The sequence below is a fragment of the Seriola lalandi genome, unplaced genomic scaffold, assembly GCF_002814215.2.
Source record: "Seriola lalandi dorsalis isolate HSWRI2012SDOR001 ecotype SW California unplaced genomic scaffold, Sedor1 jcf7180002054347, whole genome shotgun sequence".
NCBI lineage: Eukaryota > Metazoa > Chordata > Actinopteri > Carangiformes > Carangidae > Seriola > Seriola lalandi.
The window spans coordinates 372,393-391,678 of record NW_019524900.1 but is presented as its reverse complement, the minus strand read 5'-3'; the positions used below and the strand labels follow the sequence as shown (position 1 = coordinate 391,678).

At 42.5% G+C, this 19,286-nt stretch overlaps 1 protein-coding gene across 1 annotated transcript in view; it reads left to right on the top strand.

Moving 5' to 3' along the window:
• The window catches only part of LOC111656194 (transmembrane protein 26), a 104,995-nt gene extending 93,360 nt beyond the window's left edge, over positions 1-11,635 (top strand). Inside the window, exon 4 of the mRNA XM_087174405.1 lies at positions 11,582-11,635. Coding sequence (XP_087030531.1) covers positions 11,582-11,635 — 54 coding nt within the window. The remainder of the gene's footprint in view (positions 1-11,581) is intronic.
• Positions 11,636-19,286: the final 7,651 nt, after the last annotated feature.

Here is a 19,286-nt window from a genome sequence, read left to right as displayed (position 1 = left end):
CCCCCCCACACACACCTCCCCTTGTCACATCCAAGCTGACACGCGCAGATGACGTGAGACACCCCGGCACATGACATATTTGGCTTTAAAATGACGTCACGGCAGCGCGGGGCTCGGCAGGCAGGTCGTTCGTCAGTCTGAGAGAAGAGGAGCAGCAGGAGGAGACGGACCAGCCTCCTCTCCTCTCTCTCTTTCTCTCTCTCTCTAATGACGAGCTCTCATTCCTCCTCCTCTCTCTCTTTCTCCTTTTTCTCTCTCTCCAACTCCTCTGAAACAACTCTCAGCCTCCAGGATTCTCCTTCGTCGCTTCCCCCTCTTCCTCTTTTCAGTTGCACCTAATTTTTAAAATTTTTTTTGACTTTAACTAACCCCCTCCGCACCCCCACCCCACCCCCAACCTCAACACCTCCAGAAATGTGAGTAGATAATGAGGACCCCCTGCCATCGGTGACTTGTCTCCTTCGTGCTCCAGAACATCCCCATCTTCCAACCCCCCCAATTTTTTATTTTATTATTTTTTTTTCTTCTTCTTCTTCTTGTGGGGACGATCATCTGCCTTTCAACAATGTAGGAAGGAGAAGGTGCGCTGTCATTTCAGGGAGAGCATGCCAACTACATGTCCTGTGTTTCTGCTCTCCGCTTCTCGCAGCCTTGTCATTCCCGCCCGGAGGAGGTGGGGGGTGGTGGAGGAGGAGGAGGAGAAAAAAAAAAAAAAGAAGAAAGATATGCGTGAAGGCAAAGTTTGAGGATACCTCTCTTCTGGTTTTTTCCCGCTCACCTGTCCGCCTGCACGCGCGTGCCCATCTCCTTTTTTTTTTTTTTGTAACTGAAAACGAGGAAGATTGTGTCGTCATTAGAACAATTGACAACTTCAAAGAGACCTGACTATTGCTGTGGCATCTTCTTTTGTTTTCTAAAGCGGGATCTTTTGCGGCGGCATTGGAGGAATTTGATGTGCGCAACGTTGAAGGATATGGCTTAAATGATGACAGCTGGAGTAAGGTCCGTCACTTGAGTGTTTTTTCTTTCTTTTTTTTTTATTTATTATTATCAGCTATTGTCGACTTTGGTGGAAACCAGTCTAAATGGGAGGATACCTGGAAGACTGAGTCGGATTCGGCAGTCGTGAAAAATGTGGATAAAACGGAGTGTTGCGCGCAGGTAAGACACGAACAATTTCATTTCATCTTTACAGCAGTCACAGTGCGATTGTCAAAACGCTTCACAGAAAAAGGAGAATGTGACACTGTTTGATGATGTTTCACATTTTTGACGCCGCCGCTCGACAACATGTTGTCCCAGTTTTTTAATGTACGCCACTGCAAGTTGTGAGAGTCTGCAGGAATTGGTGACTGGATTACATGTATCAGTCTGGCTGTGGGGAAAAAACACGCACAACAAACAAACAGAACATGTAGAAATGTAGATGCAGCTGAAGCAAACTTCTTAAAGAATACACCGACTGTCTCCCGGTGCAGTGTCCGCACTGAGGAGCTTTAAGGCGGCGGCTTCATGTGCAAATGTTTGGTGATGTTTTAAAGGGAAAAGAATGATGGAAAAAATTTCGCGTCCTGTACGCTGGGGGTCGCCAACAGCACGGAGCAAACGACACACACACACACACACACACACACACACACACACACACACACACACACACACGCACACACACACGCACACACACTAGACACGCGCGCTCCCGCTCTCAAAAAACACACGTGAACGGACGCACGCGCGCGCACAAACACAGGCTCAAGGTTAGGTCTGTCAGCAGAACAAACACATGCACTCGCTCTCACAGACACTCCTGCAAATTAATAAGGTAATTAGATGAAGAAAAAAAAACATACATACAAATTACACATAAATATAATATTGATAATAATAATAATAACAAAGTTTATATGTATAGATCCTTTCATACAAGAAATGTGGCACGAAGAGCTTTACAACATAGAAACAACATGCACCAAGTGCTTCACATGAAAAGAAACATGTTAAGAACATTGATGTGAAATGAGTGTTGGTTTGAAAGTCTAGCCCCCCCCCCCCTCTAAAATATGGGAGGTAGTGGGTGTATGTAGTGAACAGTGTTTATCCAAGAGAGAGGACAGGATGGCATCTAGACAGGCTGGATGGAAAGGGAGGCTTCACCCCGTTCAACAACATCCACTCACTCCTTTTCCCTCTGCTCTGCCTCTACAGTGAAAACTGTTTCAAGAGGACACAGTCATATTCCTAATAAATGAAATCACATCCCCTAAACTGAGGCAGAATGGAGACTTGAGTCCAGCCTCCTGACTTTGACTCGGTCCGGACGTCTGCAAACAAAAAAAAGCCGAAAATTGAGCTCATTCATTTGGCGTAAAATAGGTCTAAAGGGGAATGACACGCTGTGAAATGAGAGCGAAGCTGCCGGCGGTCGAGATCCTCGTGCCACCTGCTGGATCTCATTCCCACCGGTAGCTCTTAATTCCTTGGCCATTTTGCGGTCGGACGTTTATTATGCATGACACACACACACACACACACACACACACACTGTACAACTTTGGGCCGACCTCGCAGTGGAATGTGGCAATGCACGGCGTAGACAAGGCGGTCGTACAGGACGAGAAAATGAAATGCACGTATGCCCCCATACCTCCACTTGGATCGGTCAGAGGCACAGAGAAACCAATTTATGTCACTTACTGACACGATGTGGAAGGTCAGACTGGGATGCGGGATGAACGGCGACTGCTGTCATCAACTGAATTCACCACGTTTCAGATTGTGTTTGCCACTAAAAGGCTAAAAGCTTGGTATCGTTTGTTATCATCATTTATTAGCAGACATTAACTTGGATAAATTCCTGATCTTCAAGTGTGGGTAGAGTCTAGATTTAACATTAATAGTCTTTTTGGAGGAAAAAACCAAATGGGAGTTAATGGGCAGTGAGCGTGTGCAGAGAACGATCCTGTTCCCAGTGGAACAGACGAAGAACAGAACACCTACAGAACCTGCTCACGTGGGCGTAAATGCAACAGCACTGACTTTAGCAACACAGGAGAGGAGGAGTGACGGATGGACGGGTGGATAACCAAAGAATTTAAAACCAAGGATTTTTGAAAGACGACCGCTGTTGTTCCTCCTCGTGATTTCTGGGTAAAATGTCTCGTGGAGACTCTTTAAGGACGAGGGCTGGGTGGCAATTCTGCTCGATTGGTCATTGACTGAGTGGGATGATGATGATGATGATGATGATGATGATGATATTTTGTTTCCACTCCAGGTATATTTACATTAAAAAACAACAGATTATAAGTGAAGTGTAGTTTCTGATTTTGAATCCAGATAACTGAATATCCATATTTTAGCTTCATATGTGATTCCTACTTTATCTATTCTGACCTGCCTATTGGAGAATAAGGGCGAAGCCAACGTGTGCTGTAATGCCAAAAACGTTGTAGTGCCGCAATTAAGTTTGAATAATCAATTAATTATTCAGTTTTTAAAATGTCAAAACAACAGTAAAACAATCCCGTCACAACTTCACTTCAACAACAGTCTGCAAAAATATAAAAAGCGAAAAAAAAAAAGGTGCAAATCGTCATGTTTGCGAAGCTTGACTTTATAAAATGACTTGTGTAAATGGTCAAAATTATGGCTGATTCATTTGCTGCAGAATGACTAATTGAAATATTGACTCACGGTTTCAGCACAAAGTCAGATGTTTAATGAGGCGCGACAGTTGGAGCATTTTTTGGAGAATAAACTGAGTGAACAGGTGAGATACTGTGTTTTGGCGTTAACCGGCCCAGCTGTGGTGCGATGCTCTTCGCAGTGAGTGAGATTGCAATAAACCAGCACGTCCTGTAAAACACGCTGCATCGCCAATTAGATGTGACATTTGTTCAAAGTAACGGGCTTCTCCAGTCGCACGTGTCTGTGTATCTCAATAAAGTAATAAATTTAGTTTTCAGCCTCACTTGAGCGTTAACCAGCAGGGATTCATCTCTCCCGGGCTCGCCGTCTCCAGGCTCAATCATTCATGGACGTCACACAGTCTCAGGTTCCCCGCGGCGAGCTCTCGTACCGCTGAGGCACCGGAGATGCTATCAGGCCTCGGCCCACTACAGCTGCAAAAAAAAAAATATTACTGACACAGACACCGGTTGCCTTTCAGAGGGGGCCTTTCATTTGACACTGTTGAGGACAGGCGGCTGTTCCTTCACGTGTCTGTTAACTCCTGTGACGGCTGGAGACGGGGTTTGGGTGATGTGGTATGTGGAACAGAAAGATACTGCTCTGATGAATCGTGAGCTAGAAGAGCTTTGGGGGTTATATTCTCATGGTGCTTTTCCTGGTGATCGTGTTCTTAGTATTCTGTGTGTTATCTCCATGTGAAAAAGAAAACTGACTAATAGTCTAATTCTGATTAATATCACTGGCTTAATGAACCAGGGTTCCTAATTTATCACACTCCACTCTGAGGTGTTTTCCTCCACAGAGACAGTCTCTCTCTTGCGTGGCATCATTCTCCTCGAGCTGCTTAGGGTGTATGTGGCCGGTCGTCTTCCTCACAGCTACCTCTCCCAGGAAGTCCATGGTTAGACATGGCTCTGCTGCGTAAGGGGCCATCAGATATTCAGATATTCCTGTGATTTAGGTGCCATCTTAATAGCCTCGATGAGGGTTATTAACTGGGCCTCTCTAGAGCGTGATTAACCTAATTTGCAGTGAAATAGGCTGTGTTGCTTCTCTGAGATCCTATCCTCTGGAGATATGTGTGTGTGTGTGTGTGTGTGTGTGTGTGTGTCTGTGCATGTGTGTGCGTGTGTGTGCGCTTGTGTGTGTGCGCATGTCGTAAACACCCTGTGCTCAGCAGTCTGTTAAATCCAGAAGGAGCAGAACAGGTTGTCCCTGTGAAACCGCACAGAAGAGACAAAACAGACAGGGACGCTGGTTCATCTGACCATTCTGGAAAAACCACCGAGAGACAAAGAGACAAGAGAAGAAGAGAGGACGACGACTATAAATGACTCGTCGTTGACTGGCGTTGGTAATTAATGGAGAGGAGACATAGGCAGAATTGCATCATAACTGCTTTCGGTTCGTTTCCCCACCATTACAGATAACGACATGGAGGACGCTTGTAATGAGTTAAACTCATATATCTTTTAGAAAACTAATAATCCTAAAACAAAACTTTAAAAAACATTTTTTTTATTTGAGCTGTGAGCTTTTAAGTGGGCTAACAATGACACCGCTTCCTTCTTAAACTTAAATCCCCCACATTCAGATCTCATGAAATTCAAGTCTCAAGTTCCCACTGTATATACCGCCAGCAGCCCTCAGCCTGATTGGATTTCATGACAAGCTTGTCCAGTTTTTGGGGGGCTACATGAGAAAGTGTGTGTTTCTGTTGCACTGAAGCACATCCATCCTACAGTGTAAAGGAAATAACAGCACAGAGCTCATACTTGATTCATGTAGTGAGCTTTCACTGGATCAATACTGCCTCTACAAAGGATCAGATTTATCCGTCATGGCCCCTTCTCACTAACTGGCCTTCTCCAGGCGTGGTGGTGGTGGTGGAGATGGAGGTAGGGCGGGGGGGTAGGGAGGCCATCTCCCAGCGGGCCACTTTCCACTAAAACATTTAATAAATGAACAAAAGAAAGAAAAGTAATTGACGTGGATTGTGGCACAAGGCGAAATGAAAACGTCGACAGTGAAGGGTCAGAGTTGATTGGAGCATTGTCCTGTTCGTCTGATCCATTTCTCACCACATTCCCATGCTCTCTACAACCCAGCTTATCTTCCTGAGCATGTGGGTCATGCACACTGTGGTGGAGGACAATGTGCAGTGGGAGTAATTAATGGGATGATGCAACACCCTTGGCTGTTTCATCTTGGACCCTTAAACCATCTATGCGCTCCACCCTTTTTCTCTTCTGTTTGTTTTCCTCTAAGAATTAGAGGAACGCAACAATATTTCTTACATTACAACCGTAGTAGCAGCTGCTGCAGCTCAGCCTTACAGGCATGGCTGGAGTCTGTTTGTGCGTGTGTGTTTGTGTGTGTTTGTGTGCGTTTGTGTGCGTTTTGTGTGTGTTGCACACGACCAAAACATTTGGAAGATTTCATAGAATATTTGCCTCCCAGAGGCCTGCTGCACAGAAGCAATCCATAAATCTCTGGAACTCTTTGGAGAGCCAGCTGTGGTATTTATCTCCCTAATACTGGATATCTACTGAGGAGAGCTTAACTCCTACACCTCACAGCCTGTATTTTTCAAAGCAACACAACCACATGCAGCTGATATTCTAAAGGGAGAAAAAACAACAACAAAAAAAACAGCCAATGTGCAGATATAATTCCAAACAGCTGCATTTTGATTTATGACGAAAAGATGTTTAGAGGTAAAAATATATTATAGGAACGCAGATACTGTACTGCAGCTCACCGGCATCCTCCAAAATAAAAGGTCAAAACAGAACTGTTTATAGATGATTCTCAGCCCCCCCCACCCAACAACAACACCCCACACCTCCACCACCAATGTTTTTGACCTCTGGAAGTCACTTAGAGTTTATGTGTACCTGACTCCGCCCCTAACTCCTGGCTAACAAGCTGAGACTTGACTTAGTGAATATACAAGTATACGCTCACCCACCTGTCACTCAAAGAGGCCACGCCCCCAATCCTCCATAACTGTAGACCTTAATAAAATGTAAACAGGTGAGTTATATAAACAGGTGTCACGAAGGAGGAAATTAGCTCTAGAGACCAAAACAGTTTTTGTACCAGGCTGTAAACATGTTTATTGCTGCTGTAAAGTTGGACATTTTAACATGGGAGTCTATGGGGACTGACTGTTGGAGCCAGACTCTAGTGGTCGTTAGAGGAACTGCAGCTCCTGGTTCTTCAGGGTTGAAGCTTCATTTTTAGCCTTGGAGGTTGATTGATTGGTTTGTATGCTCAAAGTATTTTTGGATTATAGCTCTCGTCCTAATAAAGGTTATACTGGGACGACATACTGCTTGTAAATAACTGAGTCACTCAGTGTTTGATGTGTGATAATTTGCCTAATTTGTCCTGGGGATAGTCGCAAATCCTAAATGTGTATGTTGATTTCTCAGACTCAAAGTGAGAGTTGAAATGTATAATTACAAAAGGGACATTGCTCAGAGAGGCAGAATATCCGAGTGATGGGTCTGTCCTTGGTGCTCTGTTGTTGATGGATGAGAGCGGAGACTGCGAACACCTGGCCAGCTTCGGTGCGTATCACAGTCGGTTGATATCAGCGGCATGTAACGTTGTTGGAGCAGGATCTGGGAGGATTTCAGCGTCATAATCAACAAATTAGAAACACAGCATAGTGGGAATAAGCGATTTGATTCCTGTGTATCTTGGCAATAGAGCTTGCCACCACAGAGCCATTTGCGTGTGTATATGTGAGTGTGTGTGTGTGTGTGTGAATGTGTATACATGCTGGGTTATATTTGCCCTGTCGCTTAGTCTGAGATCTTGAGCACACAGCCCTCTTCAGCTCCAACAAAGGCATGATTGCTTATTCAAAAGGCTGCAAATAGAGCCTCAGAGGTACCGGCGCCCGTCCTTTTAGTGGACGGAGGATGAACCCCCCTCAGCTATACTCCGTGAAACGCAAACACTTCCACGACTACAGTGCAAACACAAGCAACAACAAGAGGGGGGCATGTACGTGTGAGTTAGTGGCTGTAAACAGATCATACTGTGTGCAGCACTTAAATATTGTTTAAGTGAATTTTGTGAGCTCTGGAATTCAGACTAAGTCCTTACAAGCTCAGTAAATATATTACTAAAGTCAAGTGACTAATAATAACCCTTTTAACTTTGTTGTGTCAGTTTATAGTCAGTGATTTATTATGAACCAGCAATCTAACTGTCCATAAAAGAAAAGCTGTCAATTATAGTTCTTAAAAAGGAAATCAGAATCGGTCAAGAAAGTTGGAATAAGTGAATCTCTACATTTAGGCTTTTAAAAAAATATATAAATATATATATTTGTGATCAATTTGAAAGATTTTAATTTAGGGGGAAGTCTGAAAGTACAGAGACGGACTAACCTACATTGATAATGATATAATATTATTTATTATATGTGTGTGACTGGATTTTGATAACCATGTAAAGCATTTTGACTCATATCTTAAACGCTGTTAAAGTAACAGTAACACCTGCTTCTAAACAACATGATGTTCATCAGCTGTGAGGATTCTGCAGCACAATTCGCGAAATCGCAAATTTTTCTTTTTGATAAAGGTAAAATGTGTCATAACATTGGTGTGCTTTGTTCGCACCATAAGCATCGTGGCGCTACAGAGACGCCCCCGGCCTACAAATCATCATTATTACACTTTTTCCAGTGAAAATTAAAATGCAAAAACCACCATTCCAACTTAAATCGCAATCACAATATCTGCCAAAATAATCGCAATCTGATTTCTTTTTCATATCGTGCAGCCGTACGGAGGAGCAATAGTTTATAGTTTCCAGACGTCAGGACCTTAAACTCCGTCATCTGCCACCCTCCCCTTCATTTCCCTCCTCAGAAATAAAAAAAAAAAAAAAAGGCTGCTGGAGCCTCATCCCTGAAAAGTCCTGTGCACAATGGCAGAAGAGAGGGAAGGAGAGAAAGTGCCAAGCAAAAGGAAAGAATGAACAGAACTGGATTAAAAAATAACAATGGAGCATTTTTGCTAATGGTCCATTTTGAGCTGCTGCCACAATATGATACTGTCTGAGAGAATTACGGTGGATAAGAAAGGTGCTGATGTCTCAGGAGAAGTCCTGATGCTTTGCATGCTGCGCGGCACGAGAGACTGTTAGTATTTGATAACAGACGTATGCCGACTGTCAGCAACGTTACCTCGTTAACACACGTTAAGGCCTGCAGACAATTGTGATGAATTAGGCCTCTACTTTCCTTTTTGGTGAGGAATTTACTTTAGAGTGTGACAGAATGTGAAGCACTACTTCAACAATGTGCTTAAAGTTTGCTTTCATTGTCGTAACAGATTCCATTGTGTGCGGGACTGTGGGCCAGGTGCCAGTTAAAATGAGTTTTAAATGGAATAATGGAAGAAGCCATGTAGCCTCATAATTCATAAATATCCAATATGCAGCACCATTCATCAAGGTAGCAGGGAATTCCTTTCAGCATTTTGTATACCCTCTGACATTTTCAATTTGCTTTATCATTAACAGTTTATTGAGTTTATTGAACTGGAAAAGGCAGCCCTGCCATATTTTCATATGAATAACACATTTGTCTGAGGAGTTCAGCCTTTGTAACGGCTGTATATTTTCTTAAATGACAGTTGGGTGTTTCTTTCAAAGAATGTATCTGCATGAGTACACTCCCCTGTGTGGGTTTTATTTCCCCTGTGCAAGTGGAGATTATTCCAGTCTTTTTAGGCTTTATCTAAGAAGAGACACCGAGATTACACCGGACTGTGATTCTGATCTTATTGTAAGGTTTCAGTGATCAATGCATCACAGTGTGTGAGTGGGGTGGGGTAATGAAGTAAGATCAAGACAACTTCATACCGTAATGTAAAGATCCACTACGAATAACAATTACTTGTAGAGTTGTATTGAAGTACTAGTGATCTTTAGCATGAACCAACATTAACAATGTCACCATAACCCAGGAGTTTATGGATAACGACATGAGAGCACATCATTGCATTTGTTTTATGTTAGAGACCCTCTGATGAAAATCATGTGTTTCCCCTAGTTAACAACCACATGATGTTTTTATATAATACAAGACATATGATGAGTGAAATGATCATCAGCACCATGACTGAACTGCAGTGAACCAATGGCTGTCTCATAAACACACATTCAGGGTTTCATACGTCACAAACCCAAGGAACCAATCCTGTCAACTTGTGGGGACAGGGGGCGGGGCTAAATACACCTGAAACCGTGTCAGTACAGAGAGAGAGAGAGAGTTAGCATTAGCACAACCACTAAAAGGTGTCAGCCACTGCCAGTTGCAAGCTAACAAACAATATAAACAAATAAAAGATGCTAACTGCGCTATATGTTGTGAAAAGATGCTAATTAGCTTACCATTCTAAAAAGCTGCTAACTAAACTACCTGTTCTGAAAAGATGCTAACTAGCTAGCTGTTCCAAAAAGTTGCTAACTAGCTAACCGTTCTGACCCATCTGCTAGTCTCTGGTTCTGGTCTCAACAGACTCCTCCTCTGAGTCTGGGTCTGACTGAGGCTCAAACATGTGGCTGAGTCTCTCTGATGTTTCCTCCTCTGAACATCTTGATGCTCTCTGCTCTTTCACCTGTCCACCTGAAGCCAGCAGGTGGTGGGCGGGGCTCAAGGTCTGATCCAGGAAGTAAGAGGAGATGAGCTTCAGCTGTTCACTCCATTGCAGAAAAACAGCCTTTGCTCGCACTTGCTTTGTTATCTTGTGTGTAGTATGTGATGGGTTTGACCAGCTGATGGCGCCGGATCAAAGGTCAGATGATCACCACCAGCAGGGTTCGTCCTCTGGGAACCTTTAATGTCTGCACTAGATTTCACCAACCCATTAGTAAACAGCGAGCGTGGTGAAACATCAGATTCAGATTCAGCTTGAGTCTGTGAGCAATGTCAGAACATTTTCTTACAGTATAGGTCTTGGGAGTTTGTGCTATATATAATGCAGTGTGCGTTTTATTTGTGTGCAGGACCACCTGAGAATCGGGTGTATTAAGAGGAGCAGAACGGTCAGGGAGTGAGTTTGAGGAGCTGTGTTTCTGCAGCTGGTTGAATTCCTTCATTCCCCCGGAGATTTTTACACTGAGAGAGAATCGTACAGTATAAGAGCCTCGCTGTCGCTCCATAATCCGAACGTCCAAAACTGGAACATATGAGTAGATTCAGCTGGACAGATTTATTGTCATATATATTAAAAAGGCCACCAGTGCATTTCTATATAGTGATAAAACTTGAGCCGTGGTGTCGGTCTAAACAATCACATATTGTCTCAATGCAGTATTTCCCTCTGGTGCAGCTCAAACCTGTTCTATGGTTTAAGTTTGTATCATATCAATGATTAGATCATTATAAAGTTATGTTGCTGTTCAATTCCAGTTACGATGTCCATAGCAACACCTGGCTAACTGTTTTGGCTCTTGAGCGCTGCGTCGTCAGTGAATGTGAGATTGTTTTTCAGACTCACTCCCTGGATTTTTAAAAAAGGTTGAAACTCTTTTACCTCGTATCCCATCAATCTTAGTCACAGGGCTCCACTGATGCATTATGCATAAAGTCAGTCACCATGTCCTGAGATGGTTTGTTACACGCTGACAACTCAGAACTGAGCATGGTCCGAAACCGGTGTGGACACTCAGCAACAGCACGGCAGAATGAGATTTTAATGATGGGTAGATATTAAAAGATATTTCACAGCATCTCGTGTCGCGTGATTCTCAGGTCGGCCGTTGACAGCAGTTGCCTTTGTGAACAGTTTATTTTTGATGCAGTGATGTGATCCTGTAAACGTAGGTGTGAGTATTCCTGGTGTTCAACATCTGTTTACAGGCAGATGATGACGCTAAAACCTCACGCTGCGTCTGCCTCACTGACAGTGCCTGAAGTTTAACATTAGGGTGAGGGCTGAGGGGGAACGGGGTGGGGATTCGCAGCCGGGTTGCAGTGAGATGGGAGGGGTGACACGTAGCAGAGGGCCGCGGGTCGAAGGTGAGCCACCGAGGCGCCGCAGTCCTCGTGATCCCTGACCAGTGAATCTCTCTCAGTCTCTCTTCCAAACTCTATAGAAAGAGGGCTTCGCAGGAAAGATCTGTCAGTGGAAAGTTGATTTACTGAAACTGTATCTGAAATTTAAATGAACATGAAGAAACGCAGAGTGAAAGCAACAGAATGTTTCCTGACTGAATGACTTTATGTCTAAGTGTCACTTTAACCCCATGTAACGCAGCATCAAAAGTACGGTTCAGGCTGCCTGCCTTGACAGCGTGTAGTACCTTTGGTTGCAGCGCTGCTCTTTTACAAAGAGAGCTGCAGTTAAGTTCAGTTGTTTAGAGCTTCCCTACTTGAGGCTGTCTCGGCCGTACAGTACATCTCTGCTGACCTCCTCTTGAAAACAGTGATTATTCTGGGTCAGACTCTCTTAAAGCTGCACGCTGGAATTAATGGAACTGGGAAGGGCAGAGAAGGACTGTTATCATGCCCTCATTTTCTCAATATGCTGCAGATGAAAAAAAATCTGTTTTCCCTCACTAATCCCAGAGGGGTCAGAGTCATTTCCATAAGATGTGAATTTATGTTTTCTATAAGGAAGCAAGGCAATTACCAGAACATTAAACGCATTGCCAGTAAGAGAGAGTGATGAAATTATTTTCTGTGCATCAGCGTTGTGGCTGTTTAGTCTCACAGCATCTTCAGCTCCCTGAGACTTTCATGCACTTGTGATTTTACTGTGATGCTAACAAGGCACGAACCCTCCTCTATTATTGAAAGCTTAGGTCTTTTATCACAGTGTGACGGTGCATGATGTCATTTATGTGCTCATGTATTCATCAGTGTCAGCTGACCAAGCAGTGATCTGTGGAGCAGAAGATGCATGAGTTTCCTGGACAGAGGAGAGGTGCACTCACTGCAGACATGGAGAGTTCACTGAGACATGGATATTGTTTTCTGGGATTAGTATTAATATGTCATTTGTTGTAAAAGCTTTATGAGCTGTTGATGCAGGATGTAGTCTTATATAAGGCTTTAAAATAAGACATTATCATTAGATAACACTTTTGAATTGTGAAATCACATTATGATACAGTTCAGTTTAATGCTTGCAAGCTAATAAGGCTTTTATTTGAGGTGTTTGACATGTTTACCAGTGGAACAAAGGTCGTTGCATCTGACATGAGTTTGATTATAGAGAGTCAAAGTAAAACCAGAACTCCAGGGTTGCATTTTAAAAAACCACATTCAGAGCCACATTAACATTTGTCACGACTGTTGAAATTAATCCTGCTGCAGAACATATTAGTCCACAGTATGTTGTGCTGTTGTTTTGTCTATAATGACAAGTTTACAGCTAAAACAAAACAGTCTGAAAACTGACATGAGTACAGTCATTGTTTATCTCTGTAAAGCTCAGATTTCAACTCCCAGTTGAAAGTGCTGCAGTAGATTATAGATAGTGAATCACATTCTACTGCAGCATGTGTAGATGAATATATACATGTATATATATATATATATATATATATATATATATATTTGTGTATATATATGTTTCGAAAGTATTCAGACCCCCTCACTTTTTGCAAATTTTGTGATGTTGCATTCTCATTATAAAATCATTTTGATTAATTCTTCCCCTCATCATTCTGCACTCGACAAATTAAAAAAATATCATAGAATTGTCACACTGACAGAAGTATTCAGACACTTTACTATGACACCTAAATTTAAAATTTAGTTCAGGTTCCTCCATTTCTCTTGATCCTCTTTGAGATGTTTCTACACCTTATAATAAACCCTGACCCGAAGCAACAAAGCTGAGACAACACAGGAGAGGCTGTGAGGGGAAACCGTGGCCTGTCCAGAGCCCCGAACCTTGAACCCAATCAAACATCTCCTGGAAATGTCGTCCGCCGTCAGTCCCCGTCCAACCTGACAGAGCCCGAGAGGATCTGCAGAGAACGGCACAAAATCCCAAAATCCAGGTTTGCAGAGCTTGTTGCGTCACACCCAAGATACTTAAGGCTGTAATCACTGCCAAAGGTGCTTCAACTAAGTCCAGAGTAAAAGGTCTGAATACCTTAATGTGATATTTCAGTTTTTCTTTTTGCGTGTGTTGTGTGTGTTGTGTGTGTTGCGTGTGTTGCGTGTGTCGACTGATGAGGGAAAAAAAATTAATTTAAATGATTTTAGCATCAGGCTGCAACAAAAAAAAAAAACAAAATGTGAAAAAGGTGAAGGGGTCTGAATACTTTCTGGATGTGCTGTATACATTTATGAAAAATGCTGTAATTTCATGAAGCTGTCAATCGCAGCTTGCTTCGCCAGTGGGTCCGATGTGCACTCCTGTGTGCACTGCCCTCGCAGTGAGTCATCTGAAAGGAGAAGTGTCCTTGTTCTATGGCCTGGATGTTATCGGAGAGTTTTTACGCCCCAGAGGGGAAAGACTGCCACACAACTCCTTCGCTGTTCTCCCTTTTCTTTCTCCATCTCTGTCGCTCTCTTAGGGTAATGCAAATGCATACTCCATACCCCCCCCCATCTCTATTTTAAGACTCCTCTCCCCAGTGTGAACGGGCTGTGCTCAGGGCTGGCAGAATCAGGGAAGGTGGAATGAATGAAAACACATTGTGTGAGCTCTCACCAGCGTCCCACTGTCTGTACTGTATCTCTCAATCCATAATAATCCTTTAAAGTTGTTCAGTCTAGCAACAGAGCTATTGGAGCTGCTTAATAGTAGGCCTCAAAGTGTATAGATGATCTGAAAGGAAAACATCACAAACCCACACACACACACACACACACACACCCCCCCACCCCAGAGGCTTCTGAGAAAAGCAATGACATCGTCGTGTTTTACAGACGACTCGGCTAAAAATAACGTCTCGTACAACAATGATCCACACGGGCACCGGTCGCCAGGAAGAACGTTTCCAACTGGAGGACGGATCTGATTGTGCAAAGACAACAAAATCATGTTCTTACAGCTCCTCCCCTGTTAGTGTATATACAGTCTACGGTTCATGTTCAGCTGTAACATCAACATCAGCATCATCATCACAACAAGGCTGGATACGCCGTGTAAGATCATGACCAAGAAGTCTGCTCGGTCCCAAATGAAACACATTATTATATAAATGTTAAAATATATTAAAAATAATCTACAATTGTTTGTAGAGCAAGAAAGAATCTTTTTACTTGGTATATTTAACCTATATTATCTATATATATATATATATATATATATATATAATATAGGTTAAATATACCATATTTTTTTTTTTTTACCTGCATCCTTATAGGAGCTAATTGTACATTTTTGCTTTTGCTACATACGTTAGCATTAACAGCTGTTTATTTATCAGTCTAGAAGAAAGTCGTACAGAAGAAGAAACACCCCCCCCCCCAAGAAAATAAATACAGTACAACTGCAGTATCACTATAACGCACTCACAATGACTGAACTCCTGTCTCTACCCATGGCAGTGAACAGATTTCAAACTTGTTGGATCTTTACTATATTTGTGCGTTCCCAAGATCTTCATTCAACCTTTTCTTTTATTCTTTTTTTTTTTTTTAAACAGCAGATTTTTATACAAAATGTATGAGCAGATAACGTTTCCACCAGCGCTCTGTTGCAAAATTATTCTTTTCCAAATCCTTCCTGAAAAGTAATAATTCACCTTCTGCAAAAGAGAGGAACAGAGTCGTAGTAAAAGCTCTCATCAATTTCATTCTGTAACTTCACAGAAATGTGAACGTTTTTACATTTTGCATAATTTTGCCCTGAACGAGATGAAGCAAGTTTTTCTGTGTGAAACGTTTCATCACGACGTCCTGACTGTGTTTCTGTCGCCAGATATTTTACGCGACTTCAGTGTTCAATGTACGTGTTTACGTCCTCGTATCAGCTGATGAATGAATGAGGATGCATGTGCACGGCTGAAAAGCAAATCGGCTCAATGTTCACAGTGCAGACAGCGTAATAGTGATAAAACAGGTCAGTATCATTTTCTAATAAATTCATTGAATATTTATTGAATTTTGAATTAGAATTTTCTGTTATGAACGGTGCGATGACTCAGACTTGAAGAGAAGCTTATTGATTTCCTCAGATCCCGTCTTTTATTAATGTGGACAAAAAGGAGCCAGGAGAAGAACGTTGGACACCGCTGTGGATGATTAAATGACTGTGTTGTTCTTTTATCTTCATCTTTCATCGAGTCAGTTTGAACTTTAGCAGTGATCGGTTGAAATGTTGTTTAACTTTGCCAGAAGATGGTTGGCACCATCAGAACCACTCAGAGAGCAAAGGTCATTTTGGCAGACCCCCCCCCCCATCACCCTCTCCCATGCAGAGCTTTGACTCCTCCTATCAGGAAGGAGGTAAACTTTCAAACAGATTGAGTTTGTCCCGTCAGCTGTTGGGTTTTTAAACATGTTGTCACTGCAATTATGAAATATTTGTTATTATGTCTCTATTTATTGTATTACTTTATGTATGATGTGTATTGGTTGTGATTGCCCCAGAAAGCTGATGTACACACTTTGTCTTCCTGGAGTCCAGGCAGCAACAAACAAATGAAATCAGAAAAAGTCAAGTCGGTGAAAACAAGTTTGCTGTGGAGCCGCGGTCCGCCTCTATCTGCTCACAAGGTCTCGTTTTAACCTCTTGCTGCGTGTGTTTGGACCCACCAGAGAAAACCACCCACCGCAGCCTCAAACTTCATGAACTGCAGTTGCTGAACCTTTTCCCCAGTGGATCTTTTTTTTCTCTCTCTCTCTCTCTCTTCCAATTGCTGTTTTTAGAAGTGTGTAGGAGAGACACGGACACCATAGTTCAACGTATAAACGCTCTATCAATTGCTAGTGCTACCCTGAATAAAAACACTGGTTATTTTTTGTGCTGTGAAATTGTTAACATGAGGCTGAATAGCAGCACCTTTCATAGGGAAGGAAAAACCCCACAGAGAGGTTAAAAAAAGAAAAAGAGCAAACCACTGATTCAGTCTAAATCCTGCCTGGCAGATAGCGTCTGCCATCACATCCAGCTTTTTTAGCAGAGGTGGAGTCACCTTCAGCGAGGCAACCTTTCAATGGCTGTGTTGGCTGGAAAATTATGTGTACTCAGTGGCAGGGCAGTCGAGACCATGCTGATAAAATTTCAGTTGATGGCAGCCCGGGGACGCAGGGCGGAGGGGATTGAGGAAGTGCATGCCTTTTTCCACCTCCCTCAGGTGGGAGGGCCCATCTGCTGAGGCTTCACTTCTGCAAACTCCCAACAAGTTCTAATTAAGACCTACTTCGCACAAGTGATCACAGTGTGACAATGACACACGAGAAGTGGGCCAGAGATGCGGTGCACAAGACAATAATTAGGTGCAATATCTGATTAGCCGCAGAGATAATAATTTTGTCCTACTGGGTCTTTAACATGATGCAAAGGATGAGTTCAAAGAGTCAGATAATCCTCCATTAGCCCGTTGTACTCTCATGACAATCATTTATATACACTATAAGGAAGGAGTTTGTCTCTAAATTTAGACATTTTTAATAGTCCCTATGTGCAGTGCTGCTCTCGTGTATTCTTAACAGTTTTGTTAAGCCTGGCTGTTATGATTACTGTAACATGGCGGCTCTGTGAAGCATTTTAAAGGGGTTTCAGACGAGCCTTTAAAGTTGGCTGTATCGTGCCCTTCGTTTCTCTGCTCCTTTGCGACCCACTGGCACACACGTTTTTTTTGCAAGCGTTGCTGTGCATAACAGCCGACACAGCACTCGACCGCTTTGATGTTCTCCAGGGTGAAGAGCAGCATCATCGGGAGCCGGGCGTCGCTCGTCTTGACATGTTGAAAGGCTTAAATAGAGTCTGTGATGAGTTTCCTCTTGTAGGAGACGAGACGGTGACTGTAATTGGCCGACAGCATGGTCACACGGCGTCTGATCAAACTGCACATTTGAGACGGTCCTCCCAGCAGGTTATTACCACCCATAGTCAGGTTTCTTTCTTTTCGTCATCGTGATGATGACAGGAGCGAAGGGAAAAAGTGTCGGTGACGGTGTCCACGTCAGGAGTAGGTGGCGGAGGATGGATGGATGTGACACAGGAGAGCGGTGTGTTCGATTCCCATGTTGTTTCTATTATCCATGACCGCTTGTTGTTATTATTGTAACCATGGCAACAAAAATCGCTTAATATTGAGGAAACTCTGTTTGACCCTTTTCCCAAACCTAACCAAGTCACGGCCTTTTATTATAGTAACCATGGTGACGAACTAGGTATGCCGCTCTCAATATACAGTCCACCTGTTTATTATTGTAGTCATGACAACCAAGCTCAGATACACCTGCTGCCGTAGGGGGGTGCTACTTCAGGAGACACTCCTATGGGTTGAAAAGAACAACCTGTGTGGTTGTTACTACTAAAAATCTATATTGTACAAAATACAGTCAAAATAATAATAATAATAATAATAATAATAATAAAATATATAAAATATGTGAACACCAGTGAACAGTGGTCACAGTATCTACTAGGAGTCAGTGGACTGACGCCACATACTGGTAATATGATGTCTCTGCACACAGGTCAAGCAATAACACCAGAGTCTGTTTCACTTGTTGAAGAAGATTTGGAGATGTGGTTGAAAGCTGTGGAAAAAGCTATCCTGTGGGCCTTTGAGCAAAGATTATTTCGTCCATACTGTTTCCATGCTCACTCACTCGCTCCACTGCAGCATATGGTTTGTTGAATATGAAATCATATTGAAGCTGAGATTAGTGAGTTGACAGGAAAAGACTTTGATAATCACTGAGTTGCTTCTCTTTGGCGTAAGTATTATTCAACTAAAACAATAATCAGGGATATTGTGATTTTTTTTCCTGATATTTTATAGATCAAAGAATTCATGAAGAAAATAATCAGCAGATTAAATTGTTAGTTGCAGTAAGTAATAGTTATTAAGTTATTAATAGTTAGTAAAAGTAATATTCAGTATTAGCACAAATGATTCATTAGCATCAGCAATGTATACATACAGTATTTACATTGCTGCTTGTTATTCAGTCTGTGTTTATTTGGATATAGATCCGTACAGTGAGTGATTCAGCGCTTCCTCTACACGTGTGACTCGCCTTGAATTAGCATTTGCACATATAAAGGTTGGGCTGCTTTGCATCACATACCTGCTGACTTCATACGTGCACATGATGTGAGTCATGCACTGGAGCTAATAGACGCAGCTCTATTAGCACAGAGTGATACACAGAAAACAGTGCCGACTGTAAACTGTGAGGAAGATGATGAGTAAAGGCTGAGCTCATCATGTGATTTTCAGTCGTTGATGCAGATAATTCATTCAGCAAGGCACAAGAGGTGAAGCGATATGAGAACTTAATATCACATTTATAGTGAACAAAATGATCACGGTTATCAGTGTCATGGTGAAAATGTTCAAGAAGTAATAAAACACAAACTGAAACCATTTGACCAAGTGAATGTTCAACTAAACATTAAAATAAAAACACGTGTGTGTCACAG